The 21,651-nt window shown below is 36.0% G+C and overlaps 1 protein-coding gene across 1 annotated transcript in view; it reads right to left on the bottom strand.

The window, feature by feature from the left end:
• Window positions 1-3,578: 3,578 nt before the first annotated feature.
• The window catches only part of TRHR (thyrotropin releasing hormone receptor), a 42,498-nt gene continuing 24,425 nt past the window's right edge, over window positions 3,579-21,651 (bottom strand). Inside the window, exon 3 of the mRNA XM_034966488.3 lies at window positions 3,579-10,993. Coding sequence (XP_034822379.1) covers window positions 10,586-10,993 — 408 coding nt within the window. The 3' untranslated portion in view covers window positions 3,579-10,585. The remainder of the gene's footprint in view (window positions 10,994-21,651) is intronic.

Below are 21,651 nucleotides of genomic sequence, written 5' to 3'. Positions count from 1 at the left end.
TGCCTATTTTTCAGAGTTTTTTCAGCTCAAGAGTTAGTCTTCCGTAAAAGTTAGAAGTTGTCACAATCATGTCACCTGTCATAATAGCCGAGGGCATGAGACATTTAACATTCAAGGTATGGAGTGTGGGGTAAAAGTTGAAATCCATTTAATTATCAGTGATGGAGTTTCTCTGAGGATAACTTGGCAAAGCCAGAGTCATTAGGAACTGCTAATGAAATGAAATTAGAAACTGCTAATGAAATGGAGTCAATTGGTATCCATTTCATATTGGAAAAGCATAACCAAAGTCATGAGTGGTAGGTAGGTTATATATTTTAGTTGTTGAATAAATGTGTGTATGAAGTGAAGAAAGATGTTTGTGTTGACCCTGTGCTTCCTATGATTTATACTTCTGAAAATTCTGTAATTTGGCAATGTGTGTGTGTGTGTGTGTGTGTGTGTGTGTGTGTGTGTGTGTGTGTAGTTTGGAATTGAGATGGACTTTTCTGGCTTATATTGCTACATAAGAAAACATGAAACTGACTGACTCAAGGGATAGTCATTCAAAAAGATCCTTGCAATAAAAGCCCTGCTGCACTCAAATTATGATTTAAGAATTATGAGCATTGTTAGTCATTTTGAAAAGAGAATTTAAATAATTTTTCCATTTGGTTAATTTAAAAAAACTTTAGTGCCAAAATAATCTGGGGCCTTATAGGAGAAATATTCTAGATCAAACTACTTTTCTTTTGGACTTCTATTACCAACATTTACTTATTTAGTAAACATATTCTTTTGGAATAATTTTAGATTTACAGAAAAGTTGCCAAGATACTACTACCATTATTCTATACCAGAATAAAAGTTAAGCAAAAAACTGTTATTATTATTATCATGCTTTATATTTTCAGAAAAAATACCTTAGTTTGAAAGTAAGACATAGCCCAGCTAAATTTCTTTCTTTCTTTCTTAATTTCTTCCCTTCCCCTTCCCCTTCCCTTCCCTTCCCGAAAAGTTCTCACTTGGTTGCCCAGACTGGAGTGCAGTGGTGCAATCATGGCTCACTGCAGCCTCAACTTCCTGGGATCAAGCTATTCTCCCACCTCAGCCTCCTGAGTAGCTGGGTGTACAGGCACATGCCACCATACCTGGCAACTTTTTAAATTTTCTGTAGAGATGGGATCTCACTGTGTTGCCCAGGTTGGTCTCAATCTTCTGAGCTAAAGTGATCTTCCAGCCTTTGGTTCCCAAAGTGCTGGGATTACAAGAGTAAGCGACTGCATCTGGCCCTAAATTTCCTTTTCTGAATGAGCATTACCTGACTTTAGATCTATTCTACTCTTGATATTCTATGGTAAACAAGTTTCCAGTTTCTATCTCACTTGTCTGTCTCCACACCATCTTATTCCTTCTCATTACTTTAGCTCAGGCATTTTTTGAATGTGTCCTTTTCTGTCTACTCCACCCCATACCTTCTCTGCCCTTTCATATTTTACTACCATTTAACATTCAGCACATATATCACTGCCTCCTCAAAGTCTTTTCTTGCTAGCTGCTATGATCTGAAGATTTGTGGCTCCTTACCACCACCAAATTCATATGTTGAAATCTAATTACCAGTGTGCTAGTATTAGGTGGGGTCTTTGGGAGATGATTAAATCTTGAGGATGGGGCCCTCATGAACAGGATTAGTGTCCTTATAAAATAGGCCCAAGGGAGCCCCTTTGGCTCTTCTGCTATGTGAGGACATAACAGGAAAGCACCATCTATGAACCTAGGAAGCAGCCCTCACCAGACTCCAAATGTACTAGTGCCTTGGACTTGAACTTTCTGGACTCTAGAACTGTGAGACATACATTGCTGTTGTTTATAAGCTACCCTGCTCTGATATTTTGTTGTAGCAGGTAACAAAATAAGATACTAGTTTAGACTGGAGTAATTTATCTCTCTCTTCTGAAATTTCATGACCATTATTGTTTATGTTAATGATTGGGGAATTTATCAGGTACTTCCTTTTTTCTTCTCCTGGTGTCTTAGACTGCTAGTTAAACCTTGTACTGTTACCTAAATTTAAAATGTTTGTATTTGGTCTCTTCAGCTAGATTGTAAGATTCTTGAAGACAATTCTTATTTCCTCTTTTGTCTTATTGTAGCACTAAGGAAGGTGCCTTGTACCCAGCATTTCTCAATGAGTATTTATGGCTTCAGATGTTTGGAATTCCTTTTATTGAGTCTGATTAGTAATTGTTAGGAAATGTTGAGTGTAAACTATGGGCCTTGTATCTTATAACTACTTTTAAATGTAATTTAATTTAATTCTCATAATTCATTCATGAATTAGATGTGTTTCTATCTCTGTTTTACAGATGCAATTATTATATTATAAGAGTAAAATACTTATAAATTACACAGGGGAGAATTTGAACAAAGTGGAGTTGAAATGACAAGATCATTTATGGTTCAGGAGTATAGAGAAACAATTATTTTTTTCTGCCGCTTCATGAAATTTGTGCTATATTAAAAGTATTTTAACTGACATACATATGCAATGTTACCTCTTCTATAGTTTAGAAAGCAACTTCTGATTGGAAATGCAAATGTTCCCTGACTTTCCATAGTTTGATTCATAATACTTATGATTTTTTGACTTTACTGTGGTATGAAAGCAATACAGATTCAGTAGAAACTGTACTTTGGTACAGTATTCAATAAATTACATGATATATTCAGCACTCTTTCATAAACAGGCTTTGTGTTAGATGATTTTGCTTAACTATAAGCTACTGTAAGTGTTCTGAGCATGGTTAATGCAGGCTAGGCTAAGCTACAATGTTCACTAGTTTAGGTGTATTAAATACATCTTCAACCTACAATATTTTCAACTTTGTAAAAGTGAGGAAGTTCAAGTAGTGGGACAAGGAAGGCGGAAAAGTTGGTGAAGGGTATGTGAGTTGGTTTCCAGTATGAAGAATAGGGGCTCAGTAATGCTGAGGACCTTTTGAAGAATCATTTTGAAGATGCCTAAGAAATATTCCATTAGAAGATAAGAGCCTGGAACATTTTTCTATTGGTTTTTATTCCCCACTTTTTGATTGGTGTCCCTAGGGGCATTAACTCCCTTGAAATCCTTGGCTACCTGTGCTTATACTGAGTGATGTAACACAGCTTGGGAGCACTCTGCTACTTTAGTTTGCTGAAGATGGGAGAATGGCAATGTATATGGAATGGTCTACCATTGCTGTCCTGAAATCATGGGACCAAAGAGGAGATGCGGCATGAGGAACCGCAAGTGGCTACTACCCCAGTGGTTTATTTGTATAGCTTCGTCTACGTTATCTCACCTTTTAGAATAAATGTATCAGTAGAATGGGAAGTTAAGTGGAGTGGATGGGATGGACACATTCAATTTATTATTAAAATTAAAATGTCTATTTGTGTATTACTTACCATTATTTCGAAAAACCACCAGTGGTACATGTGAGTGGCACTGAATTAAAATGAATTCTTTGGGGCAAGTGGTTTAAGGTCCAGTCACACCAAAAATGAAATAATTTGGAAGAAAAAGAAAGCTAAAGAGCCAGCTCTTTCAGTTTGATTCTTTATTGCTCACCATACAATATTGGAACAGACACACAGTTTCTCACAGTAAAGCACATAATACTGCACTTTCTTAAAAAAGAGTGTTTGCCCCACAAGGACACAATGTTTAATTCCCAAATGATGAAGTGAGTCAGCATACAACTTTCTAAAGCTGATAGAAGGAAGCCAAAACATTCCAAGACACATCATAAGCAACATGCAAGTCAACAATGTTATCACAGTAGCCTGAAGCTAATCACTACATGTTTCTCAGTTTCATGTTTAATGTTGAAGCTTAGGTTCATGAAGGGCATAGGTCCCTGAGCTAGCTCTGATCTCTATATGTAGCATAATTGGATAAATCCAGAGTCATTTAGGACCCCTGAATAATATACACATATATAAATATTTTAAATATATGATAATATAATATAGAAAAAAGATATATATACATATATTTTTCACTTGGAAAATTAGGACTATAAGAATACTTTTAGAATTACAACATAAGACAAATAGTATACTGTATTTTCTATAGATGATGAAATTCACAAAGTTTACAAAATAGACATAGCAGATTTATATACACTTCTACTTTATATTCTTGTGAATGAGTGAACATTTCCTCACCAAATATAAGTACAGGTTGGTCCCTTACTTCCTTTGTCAGGTTTTTTGTTTTTGTTTTTGTTTTTGTTTGGACTAGCTGCCTTCCTTAATCAATCCCTGATGAATTGGATTTGCTCTGGATATACATTCTTAATATCAAGAGACTTGCTTTAAGATTGATTTATGTCTCCTTTCCTTACTCATCTTATTTTTCTCACATGGATTATCTTTTCTTTAACTATCTAAATCAAATCTATCCTTGAAGGACGTCCTACTTTCTCTACAAAGCCCTCCTTAACGACTCCAAGCCCCATGGAAGCCCCCTTCCCTCTGAAGAACTCAGCTGTTTATAGTCTGAAATCATACAATTTGGCTTCCAATTATGTGTTCTTTTTTTTCTGGCATGTTTCTGTGTTAATATGTTATCACTAAATTGTAATCTCCTTGAAAACAGAAACAATGTTTTAGTCTTCCTTTTTCTCCTTATTAAATTGGATGATGGACATGAGAGTACCATTGAAATTGTCATGCATGTTACATACATAAGGGATTGTTCTGACTATCATCTGGCATACTTCATGCAGTGCCTTTCAATGAGCCAGGAAAACTATTTAAAAAATAAAACAAGCACAATGAGTTATCTGATTGTGAAGATAGATCTATAGGCAAATTGGGTATTATCAAAAGTTTAGAATGTATTTCTGAGCTGGGATTGATTTCATTCATTTTACAGATATTTAGGGATATCATCCAATAGATAATAAATAATTAACTAAATAATAGTTTAGATAATTTGTGGAATACAAAGATGAAAAAGACTTACCCTCAAGGGTCTTTCCGTTTAGTTGTTTATTAAGAATTATGTGATAAGAGCCTTGAAGGCTCTATATGAGGGCCTGAGTTCAGTGATTTTCAAGGTGTGCTCAGAAGACTATTGGCATCAAAATCATCTAATAAATGAGAATTTCTTAGGGCAAGACCAAAAGAAAGTGCATTTTAAGATAAGCTCCCAGGTTACTCTTATGTATATGAAAGCAGGAATGTTTTATTATTATTAGCTAGGAATTAAATATTTGGCCTCCTTACTAGGGCATCTTATGCCATTTCAGGAATATAATGTTCTTACTGACTTCTGAATTCAGATCTCTGGTGAGATGGAGTCTTACTCTGCTGACTTGTATTTATTTCTGTTTTTATCCAAAGCCTCCATCTTTATCAATATCAGTCCATGGCATTCTTGAGGAAGTTCATACTCTCTCTTTTCTGGAAGTCAGAGAACAGCCACATGCACAAGAATTAAGTTCATTATTCTGTGAGGAATGAAATAACCACTTATGGGTGCTGCTTCAGGGCTCAAATACACTGAAAGAGCTCCAGCTGACTCCACTCTTTATCCCAGTCTTTCAACTTTTATAATTTACAAAGTACTTTCATTTCCATTATTCCAGTTGAGAGCCTGTAGTATGGACTTAACCCAGATGCTTCTTCATGAGGCCAGGCAGGCAATCAGTGTGAATTCACTGTTTATTGGCCATTAAAACTATCCTTTGTTTCCTTGCTGGATCCAGGTTTGAAAATTCTGGACAATGTACTGTCTTAGCTGTACTACTTCATTTAGTTCTTTTATTTTTCCAGATGTCATTTCCAAAATATTAATTAATAACTTTATATTGGCTTTATCATGAATGTGCTTGGTGTAGAAGAATGTAAATAGACCCGACAACATTGTACACACACATTCATGATCCCTCTTGTCAAAAGAGGTTACAATAGTTGCCCCTTATACACAGTTTGGTTTGGTTTTCTGTGGAGTCAGTTACCTGCAGTCAACCTCTACACAAAAATATTACATGGAAAGTTCCAGAAATAAACAATGTATAAGTTTTAAATTCAGAGGCATTCAGAGTGGCATGATAAAATCTTGTGCCATCCGACCCAAAACGTGAATCCTCTCTTTGTCCACTGTATTCATGCTGTGCACTCTGCCTGCCTGCTGCAAGTCATTTAGTAGCCATCTTGGTTATCAGATCGAGAAAACATAGTATGTACAGAGTTTGGTACTATCCACGGTTTCAGGCATCCACTAGGGGTCTTGAAATAGATCACCGGAGGATATGGAGGAGCACTGTATTTGAATATTAGAAGCAGAACCCTGTAGACTTAGTTTATGTCAGCATTGTCATCATTTGGTATTAACCATGTCAGTAACAAAATTGTTCTCTGATGTGAAACTCCTGTAAATAAGGTTTGCTGTTGAGTGATGAGATTGTACTTGTAGACTGAACATATCAGAAAAATAGTACAGGGTCTTATCTGACCTTATTTTCCTGTGTAATCAGTGAAGAATTAAGTTAACAGATACTTCTCATTAGAGTCCATAAAGTACAATGAGAATATGTAAAATTGATTCTTGTATTAAAAGTCATCTTATGATATTTCAAATGGACCATTAACAATTGCTTCTTTAAATTATATTTCTGACATCTCAGATTTGTATTCTAAATATTGCCAAACAGTTATATCTTCAGGTGATGACATGTTGGTCTTTTTCTTGTAGGATTGTGAGCTTCATAAGAAAGGGGAGAGTTTGTCTGCTGAAACAAATTTCTGCAGCAATTTTGCACATATTGAGTGTTATTTGATTAGTTTCTGATCAAAACCTCTAAAATGCCAACTTCTCAACTCTGTACATGATTCCTACCATGTCAATGAGGACATAAAGAGAACTCTAATTTAAAGCATCAGTTTTTCTATGTTTAAAAGTGATTTCATGAAAATGAAAGTTTGCAAAACAATGACATATTTTTATAGATAAATATGTTTGAAAGAACATTCGTATTTTTACTTAAGATATTTCATGTCCAGGTTTAGTCTTGAATGAAGTTAGATGAATCTTCCTGCTATGAGGATAGTGATGATTGTGGAGTGATGAGAGTTTGGTGGGGAGAGGGAAGAGAGAGAAAAATACTTATGACCACAGAGCTCTGTAAGATTTCTTCATGTGTATTATTCTGAAAGCTTATGATGACTCAGTCAAATCTTGGTTTTGATGGCTATTTATTGTAGACAGCTAAGGATACATAAGAAATAAATTGCTGGAGATATTCATGTTTGCTTCCCCCTAGGGGAATGAGTGACTTAAAACATTTGAAAACATTTTTTCTTGACTCTGGAACTGACTAGTTCCTCTTAGGTGTACTCTCATTCACATTGAATTTCCCTACTTCGTATATAAATATTCCAATCCCTGTTTTAATTGCAATTGAGAAGTAAAGATGATATTAAATATAATATTTATAGAATTTATACATTGACAGGTTAACCACATAAAATCTTTTCCTTCAGAAAGTTAATATTTTCTCTTTATCATGTTTACAGGTTTAACATAGTTTAGAATGATATAAATTCTTTTATTCTTGAAGAGCCAACCAAAACTATGTTGACCCAACTTTTACTAAGACATATTGTTCTTATTATTCCAACATAGTCTTCTGAAAATAAAACACTTCAAATATCCATCAAGACTTAGTTGCACTAAACTAAGTTTTATGGCTGTAGCTTTTCCTTTGACATTGCTAATTGTTTAGCCAAATCAGCCATTAATTTTGGTATATTATCAAGGTGTATTGTTCTGTACATTCAATTTGTTTAAGAATGACTGTAGAGTTTGGACTTGTCTTATTTTTCTTCAGCATTTAGAATATTTGCCTTGTATGTTAAGGTCTAGAAATATACTCACAGCCCTTAGGTCCTAAGAGGGAATTTATGTTTGTTCATTTTATTCATGATCTGTGCCCTTTACTCAATTACCTCAGGTATGAGATCTAACCAAAGACCCTCAGCAATTAATGAAATTGGAAGTAACAAAAGAACACAGGGAATTTTTATTAAGGAGGGCTCTTAATAACATTACTTCATTTCACCAGCAAATTTTAATCTAGCTCTTTATTTCTCATTTGGTGGTATATTAAGTTTTGATTATTTGTGGAAATATTTTATGATTGAGTATAGTGTGATAAAGAATATTTTAAAAAGTTATATCTCTTCTGTGTAAATTCAGATATCTAATGGACATTACATAGGAACATTTAATTTTAAAATGGCATTTGCTTTAGAGTTAAAACACTATGAACTGAGTTCTTATGAATTTCCCATGTGGTCTAAAACTAACATATTTTTGAGAAATAACTTTTAAAAAATTAAAGTGAAAGAATTCAGCCCATACATTAAATTTCCAAAGATAAGAAGAGCATCTTTGTATTCTGTGTATATCATGTTAAACTAATTGTATTTTTTAACACCTGATATAATCATTCTGCAAAATCCATAACTTTTTATTAATTAGGAATTAGGTCACAGGAATACTGGTCTAATCATCAGAGAAATCACAGCTGTAGTGAAATTGTGATGAAGATAATGTTGATTGACTACCTACCAGCATACCTGAGACACAGTAGATACTCAGTGATATTAGGTCCTTTCTGTAATGAAAAAATCTCATATATTCCAATCCCCTTTTTCACCAATTTATGAACATGTGGGTATGTGTTTATAAACACACATGTGCTTGTGTGATTTGGGGTTGGGTCACTCTGGTGCTCTATTTATATGATGCCAAGATTAATATTTATACCAGAATGAAAAGTCAGTTAACATAGATTGCTTACTGTCATGCAGGTAGGGTTTTAGGGTATTTCCTGCAAATATTTGCTTGCATTCATTTACTGTTATAGTAACAGGATAAAAATGTCTTGCTGGAGTAGATAAGGCCAATTTTCAAAAAAAAAAGCACACTCTAGAATGAGGTTCTGGATAGCAGAGTCTCCATGAAACAGCACGTAAAAACAAGTTTCAGAAGAATGGTATATTCTTCATTAAGAAGATGGGGAGGCATAATTATCATTAGCGATTAGGTTCTAGAAAAGTCCATAAAATAGGGATATAGGCTGGAGAGGGAAAATGACAGCCTACGGGCATGTAAAGGTATGGGTAATTTTTTGATCTACTCATTAAAAATCAATGACTACTGAACCATCACCAAGGGCAATTTTTGCCCTTGGAAATTCTGGTTGGCCAAATCTCAATAGGTAAGAGATTCAGGTAGGAACTGACAAGTGTCCTGGACAGATTCATTCACAAGTCTCCGATAATCACTGGAATAGCAGATGTCAGTCATAAATATAAAGATGACATACTGATAATATGATGAAATCAGTTTTAACTCTGCTGAAAATAAAGCCAACAGAATTTTGCATTGCTTTTAGAATCTGTAAACAAAATATCACTAGCATTTGAGAAAAACAAAAAAAGAACCTACAAACAGCAAGCAGATAGGAAGGAAAGACAATTGCAGTCAAGGTAAAATCCATAGACTACAATTCTCAGTGGGAGCTCTTTATCTGGAAGAGGGATACCAGGATTTTGGCTGACTTAGAATAACAACAAAGCTTTTAAGAATGTTTCAGACTTTTCAGCTAGATTTTGCTTGAATGATTTGCTTGACATGGCTGAGTAGTTTATAAACAAGAATGTTCAAAAAGATTTTATTGCTTAAAAGTGTCAGAGAAGAAGCAAAATCTAATTATAAATACTTGCTTTGTCTTGACTATACTTTTCAAATTTAATTGTATGTTAGTTTGTATCTTCACAGTTACTTAATCTGGGCTTTTGCCTTTTTCCACCCATCATGTGGGAGGCTGGAAGAGTTGATAAGAGTTGGATTTATCTTAAAATCTACATTTCTCCTTAATTAATAATTTCAGATATTTTGAGGTTTATTTTACATTAAAGTTGAGTGATGATTATCTACCTTCTAAGATATAAAAATCATCTCAGAATTTTATAAACATTATGGCAACTTTTAAAATACAGTTAACATGTATGTCTAAAATCTTATTTTTACTCAATAAATAAAATGTTTCTGTAATATTTTTCCCTTTAATTTCAGATATTCATGAACTAGCCCTGTACTATGTTAAAATGAATACTAAATGCAAACATTTAAAAATCTGCATGTTGTCAAATTATCGAACGTATAAATAAATTAGGGAAGTTGAAAAGTGACATTTGATAAGGTTACTATGAATAATGTAAATTGATGTCTAGATTTTATTGAAACTCTATAAGTCCAGAAAATATAGTGAATTTCTTAAGTTAAATGAAAAGGGCTAAACTTTAAGTTTCCATCATTTAGCTATTTCACAGATCTGCTCCATTTTTAGTGATATTAGTTTGTAAGAAGGAAAGTCTGAATCATCCTCATGGGTTAAAGTATCTAGGGCCAGAACTTGTTAGAGCATTGACAAAGACTGATCTGCTCTGTCTTCACATATGACTATTGGCCATGTTCTCCCTTGTGTTGATGACTGCACAGATTCTCATTTTCTTTGTCATCCATTTTCTTCTAATTCATGAATCAACTTTGGCTAAAGGATACCTCAGAAGCCAAGCAGGTGTCATCAAAAGACACTTTTGTGGCAGACAGGTAAGTGTCAGTGACAGTGATATCATCAAGCTCTGTGCTGAAATGGTCTGACTCCTTGATGACGCTGTAATTTAGGGCCACACTGTAGTTAGCAGGTTTCTCTGTTGGCTTCTGCTTGCAGTTGCAGAGCTTTCTGAAGGCTGCACGGAATTTCTGGGACATGAGATTGTAAACCACCGGGTTGATGGCACTGTTGAGATAAATGCAAATTCTGCAAAAGAGCAAAAACCAATTTTCTTGGAAAGGACTGGAGAGAAATGAGTTGACAACCACCAGAGTCCTGTAGGGCATCCATAAAAGGGCAAACAGAATTACAACCACTGCCAGCATCTTGGTGACCTAGGGAGAAGTAGAGAGAAATGCTGTACAAACACAAATGAAAACAAAACCAAACCCCCTTTCTTCTCTCACCCAAACCTTTAGTTCCCAAAATGTAGTCTGAGACAAGGAGTTAGGTGCAGGTCATTTATTGGGGAGGTGATCCCAGGAAGCAGGATTAAAGGTTATCAATTAGAATGCTATAGACAAGGAAAAGCCAAAGTAGGAAAAGCCAAAGTAGTGTGTTATTGAGATAGCTCCCCCTATAGCCAACTCTGGCTCAAGTAATGCAATTGAGAATTATCTGTCAGAAGTAAGAGAATGAATGCCAGCGTCCATTCATTAAAGGATATTGTTAAGGACTTTAACTCCTGTGTACTTCCAGGATTCTCTTGCCTGAAAACTCCTAGGGCCTTTAGAGAGACACTTGAGGCCAAGAAGAGGAGAGACAAATGGTACAGTGGATGCCTGAAGTGGGATATTTCCCACTGCAGGAACCATCTACTGCAGCTATGGCTGAAATCAGAGTCTTGTAAGAGAATGTTAGCACAGGGCACCAAAAGTGTCTGTGACAAGCGTTAGGAGACTTAGGGTCAAATCCTTTCTTTACTTACCCTATGTGTGGCCTAAGAAATTATCTTAACCTATCTTATAGCTCATCTGTAAAATGGAGCCAACATTGCCCTCCTAAATCAAATGAGGTAACAGTGCATGAAAGGAATAATGCAAAAAAGTCAGTATTTATTGAATGTTTAGTGACTGCTATGTGCCAGACACTATCCAAGGTGTTTATTTGTTACCATGTTTGCAGCGCACCAGCATGGCACATGTATACATATGTAACTAACCTGCACAATGTGCACATGTACCCTAAAACTTAAAGTATAATAATAAAAAAAAAAAAAAAGTTTTAAGCCTCCTAAAATAGGTATTGTACCCACTACTTTTTCAAATTAGAAAACAGGTACAGAGGCTGTTAAGTACTTTGGTGGAAGCTGTAGAGTCTCAGGGCCAGGATTAGTGTCCAAGTGAGCTTGAATTCAAAGCTTTTGCACTCTTTCAGGTTAAAGGGAAGTGAAAGAGAGAGAAAGCAAATGCTGGAATTTTACCTAATGCTGAAGTCACTCCTAAGTATAAGCAATGCACAGGAAGTAAGACAATAGGTAGGATGAGGTCAGTATCCCAGATTGCTCACTGGTCACTGAGCTTCATTCTGACTCAATGTATGTAGGATATTAAGGCTACGTATTTTACCACTAGGAGTAGAAAAATTGTTCAGTGAGAATATGTGATTTCACATTGGTTCATATAATACCAACTAAGACATTCCAGAGATTCTGACTTCTTTTAGAGCCAAAGAGGGTCTACTTAGCAAAGGGGTTAACTGAAACATGATTTTTCCTAAGTAGACTTTAAAATATATATATAAGTAAATAATTAGTCATAGGAAATCAAAGTGATAAATGTTCTAAGCTTTGGAAGGAGATGTAGTGATTAGCATCTTCACTGTCATCATCACCATGATCTTCGTCATTATGAACCACATCCCTGCCTTTATTCTCTGCTTGGTACTCCAGGCACTCTGAAATCAGATCACTGCTTCACACTTGTCAACATTCTCCCACTCCCTGTCAGGGGTAAAGCATCCTACATTGAAATACCTAGTTTAATTTACAATTAGATCTATACCATCACATTTTAGTCCTTTAAGATGGCCCAGGTAATCTGAAAAATGCCATATAAACATTATCTTATTTAATGCTTATAGTAATTACATGAGTAAGCTAGTATTCTTTTCATTTTGCATATGAAGAAATTGAGGTTTAGGTAATTTATATGATTTGTCTACAGACACATGAGTAGTAAGTGACAGAGCTGTGATTCAAATCTGTCTACCTAAGACAAATGTCATGCTCCTTCCTTTATACTTTGCCCTTTCCATGAATGTTTCTTGCATTTTCGATAACATTTCTACTGTGTTATTTCCATTATGATCACCCAAACACTTAACTTCTTCAATTATAAACCCAACAACACTTACTGCTGCTAAATTTCAGAAGAAAGGTTGAATTTCATCTACCTTTATCTTTCCCTACAACTGTCAGGTAAAATGTTGAATCCACAAGTAATACCTACCTGCCTCTTTTCACAGAATGTCAGTGAAGGGAGCAACTTTCACTGTGTTGGAGAAGAGCAACCTGTTTCAAGGTTAGTATCTCTCCTGTGCATTTCCACAGCGCCTCCAGGCATACTTTGACATCATTCCCAAACATTTCGTTGCAGTGACCTATACTTGTTGATCTCTCAAATAAATAGTAAACTCCTTCAGGGTATGGGAAAATTTCTTCATTTCCCTACTCTCAGGGATTTAGTGCACTATGTGACATAAAGTGGCCCTAAGAAAAAACTTGAATACATTCAGGCATGGAAGGAATTATTTTAAAATATGTAACCATAGGTCTAAGAAGAAAAGAGAGAAGAATGAAATAGACGCAATAAAAAATGATAAAGGGGATATCACCACTGATCCCACAGAAATAAAAACTACCATCAGAATGTACTATAAACACCTCTACACAAACAAACTAGAAAATCTAGAAGAAATGGATAAATTCCTGGAGACATACACCCTCCCAAGACTAAACCAGGAAGAAGTTGAATCCTTGAATAGGCCAATAACAGGCTCTGAAATTGAGGCAATAATTAATAGCCTACCAACCAAAAAAAGTCCAGGAGCAGAAGGATTCACAGCCGAACTCTACCAAAGGTACAAGGAGGAGCTGGTACCATTCCTTCTGAAACTATTGCAATCAATAGAAAAAGAGGGAATCCTCCCTAACCCATTTTATGAGGCCAACATCATCCTGATACCAAAGCCTGGCAGAGACACAACAAAAAAAGAGAATTTTAGACCAATATCCCCGAGGAACATCGATGCAAAAGTCCTCAATAAAAGACTGGCAAACCGAATCCAGCAGCACATCAAAAAGGTTATCCATCATGATCAAGTGGGCTTCATCCCTGGGATGCAAGGCTGGTTCAACATACGCAAATCAGTAAATGTAATCCAGCTTATAAACAGAACCAACGACAAAAACCACATGATTATCTCAATAGATGCAGAAAAAGCCTTTGACAAAATTCAACAGCCCTTCATGCTAAAAACTCTCAATAAATTAGGTATTGATGGGACGTATCTCAATAAGAGCTATTTATGACAAACCCACAGCCAATATCATACTGAATGGGCAAAAACTGGAAGCATTCCCTCTGAAAACTGGCACAAGACAGGGATGCCCTCTCTCACCACTCCTATTCAACATAGTGTTGGAAGTTCTGGCCAGGGCAATCAGGCAGGAGAAAGAAATAAAGGGTATTCAATTAGGAAAAGAGGAAGTCAAATTGTCCCTGTTTGCAGATGACATGATTGTATATTTAGAAAACCCCATCGTCTCAGCCCAAAATCTCCTGAAGCTGATAAGCAACTTCAGCAAAGTCTCAGGATACAAAATCAATGTGCAAAAATCACAAGCATTCTTATACACCAATAACAGACAAACAGCCAAATCATGAGTGAATTCCCATTCACAATTTCTTCAAAGAGAATAAAATACCTAGGAATCCAACTTACAAGGGATGTGAAGGACCTCTTCAAGGAGACCTACAAACCACTGCTCAATGAAATAAAAGAGGACACAAACAAATGGAAGAACATTCCACGCTCATGGATAGGAAGAATCAATATCGTGAAAATGGCCATACTGCCCAAGTTAATTTATAGCTTCAATGCCATCCCCATCAAGCTACCAATGACTTTCTTCACAGAATTGGAAAAAACTAAAGTTCACGTGGAACCAAAAAAGAGCCCACATTGCCAAGTCAATCCTAAGCCAAAAGAACAAAGCTGGAGGCATCACGCTACCTGACTTCAAACTATACTACAGGGCTACAGTAACCAAAACAGCATGGTACTGGTACCAAAACAGAGATATAGATCAATGGAACAGAACAGAGCCCTCAGAAATAATGCCGCATATCTACAACTATCTGATCAGAGTAGCGCATAGGGTGTATGGTGATATGAAAGACAGCTTCTTTACATCAGCCTCTGCCCTAAGATTTAAAGGTCCTTGAGAAATAGCATGACACAATCTTTGAGTAAAAATGATCTTATACTATACTTTTGATTGGGAAGGAATCTATCCATCCATTCTAAGTTATGCATTTGCATCCCTACTGTGTATCAGTCAATGTTCTGGTTCTTGATGATTTGACGGTGATCCAGAGAGATGTGGCAATGCATTCATGTACCTTAAATCTGATGAACAATTATAATACAATATGACAACTGCTAATACAGAGGAATGTTTTGGTTCTAAGAGAACCCTTGATATAAACTTGGGGTTGAGAAGTCATTAGCAGGGGCTTTCTGATCCAGTTAAAATCTTAAGATAAAGAGAGACGAGAAGACTGTTCTTGCAGAGATTAAGTATGTGTGACAATCTGGAAGTGTAACAGTGGATATATCATGAGACTAGAAGTAATTTAATGTGCAAATTCCAATTGCAGACCATGTAATGAAGTAAGACTATCTCTTTTTCTAGTAATCTTGTGGAAACCACTACAAAGTCATTACTTTTATATGATAAGGTGATGTCACACTCTGTGGAGTGCTTGCCTTCCATTCCTTCTGTCTTCCCTACAGAAAGAGAGATACAGCTGCAAAAAGGGGTACAGGCATATTGAGTTCTGAAAATGTTGGCTCTGTGGAGCCATTTTAGTCAACATAGAAGCAGGCAGCCATTTTTGTAGAGTGTATTGAAGGCAATCAAAAGAGATTGCAAAAATTAATGGATTAAAATTTAGTATTTAGAGAGCGAGCTTGCAGGCAGAGATAGTTGAAGAAAAGGGTAGGTGAGAACAGGAGGGTCTAGGCTTGATGGCTTGTCCTTGGCCACCCTACTAAGTGTTATCTTCTTTGTGAATATCAGCTGGAAATTTTGATACCAAACTCTGCTATATGTTTTTCAGTCTCCACTGTATTTAAATATGTAGAATAAGTGGCATAAACCTCTCACAAAAGTTTGGATTCAGTCCTTCTCAACACACCCTTTTGTAATCTTTATAAAGCCTCCAGATAAGGATCCTATTCAGGCAGTTATCTTTTATAAATGTGAATTGGACAGATTTCTTATTGCTAAAATTAAGATTATAGTTCCTCAAGAGGGCTATATATGCAGTTCAACCCTGCGTATATGTGCTGCATGGAAGAAACAGGCTAATTGGGTTATCTCTTCTAGAATGCTTTTGAATCTTGTATTACTAACTACTATTATTGTAACTACTGCTATGACTCTTACTACAAGTTCCAAAACTATTAGCTAACATCTGTATATTGCCTATTTGTTTTTAGAATAGTATTAGATTTATAGAAGAGTTGTAAACACAATGCAGACAGTTTCTATATACCCCACACCAAAGTCCTTCTATTATTCACCCCTTGCATTAGTATGGTAGATTAGTCACAATTAATAAATCCATGTCAATAATTTTTATATGGAGTTAGTTAGCTCCATGCTTTATTCAGATTTCCTTACATTTTACCCAAAGTCCCGTTTCTGTTGCAGGATCCCATCCAGAATACCACATTATCTTAGGTGTCACAGCTCCTTAGGTTCCTCTGGGCTGGGACAGTTTTTCTAACTTTCCTTGTTTTGATGGTCTTGATAGTTTTGAGGAATACATCAGGTATTGTATAGAATGCACTTTAAGTTGAGGTTAGCTGACATTTTTCTCATGGTTAGACTGGAGTTATGAATTTTTGAGAGGGAGGCCACAGGAGTGACATGCCATTCTCAACATAACATATCAACCATTCTCTCTTGAACCTGCTCCAAACAGGCTTGCCAAAATGGGAGAAGATGTGAAGTTAGCGATAGTAAACATATCTTTTGAGAATTTTACTGAAAGAGGACAATTAGGGAAACCATTCTAGAATAGTGAATAGTCCAGTGCACAGTGTGGGGGTGGCCTCATCTTAAGCATATCCAGAAAATCATTTTTAAAACATCTGCCTCTTTTATTTCTTAGTCACACATTTAAGAGATCAAGAAAATGCATGAGAAAATGACACCTTTCTCATCAATGCTCCAAATCCTGAGTAGAGTTCTGAAAGCAGTTAATTGTTGAATTCTCTGAAATTAACAAAGTTCTTTTATTGTAATTGAACCATTTGAGCCATATTCCTCTGAAATTTGTAGGACAAGTGTTATCATTACCATTTCATTGATGAGGAAGTAAAAACTGAGCTTAGAGAGGCAGAGAAATAAAGCAATACAGCTTATACATATAAGTATCAAAGTTAGCTACTGAACCAAGGTTTTCTGAGTCTAGCTCTCGTTTTCTTTCCAGATAATCACACAAAATCAACATAAATAGTGAGTTGAAGAATTTTAATCACTGTAAATATTGCTTATGAACTATTTGAAAGACATAATATTGTTGCCAGAAATCATTGGTAACTATGGAATCATGGGGGTTTTGCCCCAAACAGGAGTGCTACATTCAGAAAGCACTGATTAGGAAGAAGATTTCATAACAAGGGAGACAGAACTCCTTCATACTCATCTATTTCCTGGGATGGAAAAAAGGAAAATTAAAAATGCAAAAATAATCAAATTTTAAAAATGAAAACTTTTATTTCTTGGGCCACAGCCCAGTTAATAGTATGCCATTTATTAGGTTCTGGTTACATAGTATCTGGGGACATTTTGATTATTTGTCAGAGATTAGCTTATTAGTTTGCCTAGGGAGTCATAAGGATTTGATTCATACCTCAATTCCCTAGAAGTTTTAGTCGAAATTTTTGTACTGATTCAGAAAAAATTCTGAATTTTGATTCTATATATGATTCAGAAAAGGTTCTGTGCATGCTCATGGGTCTTGCTAGTATCTGGATACTCTTGCTTTGGAAATAAAGGCTGTGGCTTTGTCCTTCTATGTGTTATTGAATGACAATATGTAGTAGGTATAGAAGAAAGAGTTGGAATTTGCATTCAGCATCTTGGATTCACAGTCCTTTTCTGCCTCTGAAGACACTGGGCAGGTCGTATGACTTTTGTCTGAATCTTATCTAAATTCCAGGGCAATCTTAAGTTGTGAAAAAGCTCTGTTAGTACTAAAAAGCAAAGTCATATACCAGATGGTGACAACCTTATCATTAAACTTGTATTTGAAGACTATCTCTTTTATAATGGGTGATTTTCAAGAGCATTATAAGCAGATAACTTAAATTTGTGAATAGACTCTTTATCAATTTTGGATCCCACTTTGTATAATGCCAAAACCCTTTTTTGGCTTCATTCACAAAGTAAATCAACAAAAAACCTTCATCTCTACTGCACAAAAGGTTGGGAGAAGTCTTTAGTACATATGCCTGGCACATAAGTACTGAAAGCACAGTTAAATTATTATTGAGTAAATACTTATTTTTCACAAATGTTAAAATATAATTATGGAGTTATGCATCGATTTAGAATTCTTTCAATTAGCAGAAGTATGCTAGTTCTTGTATTTCTTCTGGCTGGAATATTCTCATTTTCAGAAATATAGTTCTTTCTGGAAATATTTTCTTGTTAATGAATACAAAACATTTAGTCTTTAATATTCTAATGCCATTCTTCAGAGGGTAACAATATATTCTGTGCTTGGACTCTGCCCATGTTCTCCAGTATTTCTGAATATTAACAAAGTGTCCTGTAACTGGGAATATTTTACCCTCAGATGGCCCTCAGCAAAGTGATCAATGACTATTTAAATTTTGTTACAATAATTGGGCCAGCTGAATGAACTTAACATGATAATTAAACAAATCTGAATTTAGCCAAGCTTCCACACTAATTGGAAGCTCTGGGAATTTCTTCTTGCAGATTATTCTGCTTTGTTTTGACTTATCTCTGGACATTCAGTTTTTTTGTTTTTGTTTTGTTTTGTTTTGTTTTTTTGAGATGGAGTTTTACTCTGTCGTCCAGGCTGGAGTGCAGTGGTGTGATCTCGGCTCACTGCAAACTCTGCCTCCTGGGTTCAAGCGATTCTCTTGCCTCAACTCCCAAGTAGCTGGGATTCTATGCGTGCACCACCATGTCTGCTAATTTTTGTATTTTGTAGAGACGGGGTTTTACCATGTTGGCCAGGCTGGTCTCGAACTCCTGATCTCAAGTGATTCACCCGCCTTGGCCTCCCAAAGTGCTGGGATTACAGGCGTGAGCCACCGCACCCAACTGACATTCAGTTTTTAAAAGACAGTTATAATCAATGTGGGGTGCTTCATATCATGGAGTGAGATCATTGATGGGGCTTAAAAGTTGAATGATGGGGCTACAAAAGGGCTTGACATCAACTTGTCAGTTACTGTGTAATAAAAGTGAATAAAGGCTGAGTGATGATTCATGGTGGGAAGACCGTGGACTGACATACTCTGTGTTGTGCATTACTTATGGATTTCTTGCCAAGAAGCCACCCAGGGATGCTAATGCATAGGTTCTTGACTTCGCTTGTCAAGTACTGAACCTAAATGTTTCATTCAGAATAGCCTTTCTGGCAAGCATTATGGAGTGTTTTCTGGGCTCTATTCTGATTAAAAATGCTCAAGAAAATATTAGCAGGGATTCACAATAGAGAAACTTTGGTTGTATCTGATAAGGCTTGAGGAAATAGAAGAAGGGCTAAAGAAAAAAAAAGTGACATAGGATTTTTATTTTTGTTTTTCTCACAGACAAGTTATCGATGTCACCCAGGCTGGAGTACAGTGGTGTAATCATAGCTCACTGTAAACTTGAACTCCTAGGCTCAAGCAATCTTCCCTTCTTGGTCTTCCAAAGTGCTGGGATTATAGGTTACAGTCACTGTACCCAGACAGGATTTTTAAAATATAAGTTTATAAGTGTGGCACATCCAGTGAAATGGGAAAAAAAAGTTTTTTATTCACAATTCTAGAGTGTGCTGAGAAAGATAGGTGGGGTTCTTTTATAAGCAAGACATTTGAGGGGACAGGAAACTATATATCTCAGGGGGGCTGCATGCACCAGTAGGGGCATGAGCTGACGCTGTCATTAGGCGGATATCATAGCACAGATGACAGTAGGAGTTACAGGATGACATAAAGCTATGTAGAACATGACATGACCCTTCCTCTGTGACACCTTCAGTTCTCTAGGAAAATAACTTAGCATCACCAAATGCACATGTGAAGGTACTTCCAGTGGAAAATCAACAGAGCTCTGCTTCTCACTCTGATGTGGGATGAACCCTCAAAGCCTTGTACTTTCTTTCAAGAAGAAAGTTAGAGAGAGGCACACATACATGAAGAGTGGGAAAAGTGATGGGACTTTGAGCTGTCCTGGTTAGTGGAACTGGGGTTCAATGCTAAGTTGCACCAACATTTCTCAGTGTAAGAGAGGCTCCAAGTGACAGTGAGCCTTGCTTTCTGAGAATCAATGACAGTCTACGTGAGACAGGAACTATGCAGTACTTTCTGAACACATTTTAATCTAGAATGGAAAAAACTAGATGAAAATTGAAGGTATTCTAATCTAAGTAATAGGAATTCACAGATTAAGGAAGAAAGATAATTAAAATATATGAAATACTTAGTATGCACCAGGCATGGTGCTTAGTATATTCTTCATAACGGCCCTACTTTTTTTTATTATTATACTTAACCTTAACGGCCCTACTTTTTATCTGCATTTTAGAGAGGATAAGACTGATGTCAGAAAGTTTATATGCTGGTGATCAAAAGCTGCACTTTTGATGCATTGGTATATCAAAGTGATATATTGGACTCCAGCATCATCTTTTTCTCTTTACTATTATGCATTGAATTTTGGGAAGGAATATTTTTCCTGAAATTTGAAAAATCTAAAAACAAAACTTGGGCTTAAAGGTCGGAATTGGTGGAGGTCGTATGTTGGAGGGGAGCAGGGAGAATGAAAAACTAACTCTTATTTCTACACAAGAGTTTATGCCTATCGCACCTAACAAAGGTATTCTTATTCACGCTGTGATACTAAGTCCTTATGGAACATATTTTTAAAATGTTTCTGATTTCAGGGTTCTTCTTTGAAGAATGGAAAACAGCTGTGTGCTAGGTAAGATTTGCATCTAGACTTGAGGATTAGATGTAACACTTTCTGCAATACTAGCAACTATTGTAGTGCTGAGGTTTCAGTATTGATTGTGGAGTCTGGCAATCATGAATGATGAGAGGTTGGCCTTTCTCCTATTGCTTGGATGTTTTCTTGTTCACAGGAGGTGAATATTTGGAAACACACTGAGAAAGAAAAACTCAACTGGCAGAATTTGGATTCAAATTACAGTAACATCTAATTAGAAAATAAAATGTCATTTTGAATTGTTTTATGAGCCATGCTGGAAAAATGCTACCGTTGATCTGCCATGGGCTGAGTTTGCTATTTAGCCTTTTCTAAGTATTCTTTCTTCTAGGTATATTACTGGTAAATAGCTAAGCCTGTGGAAAAGTCTGCCCTAATATAGCTTGCTTTAATTTTCTTAACTTTGCTCTCTAGGGTATGGTTACCTCTCCTGGTTATATTTTCATTTGGAACTAGTTTTTAGGAATTCTAATTGGGCATCTTGGCTGGCTCTGAGCTGTTAGCTGT

Source organism: Pan paniscus, chromosome 7 (assembly GCF_029289425.2).
Source record: "Pan paniscus chromosome 7, NHGRI_mPanPan1-v2.0_pri, whole genome shotgun sequence".
In the NCBI taxonomy this organism is placed as follows: domain Eukaryota; kingdom Metazoa; phylum Chordata; class Mammalia; order Primates; family Hominidae; genus Pan; species Pan paniscus.
This window is presented reverse-complemented; position numbering and strand designations above follow the sequence as displayed.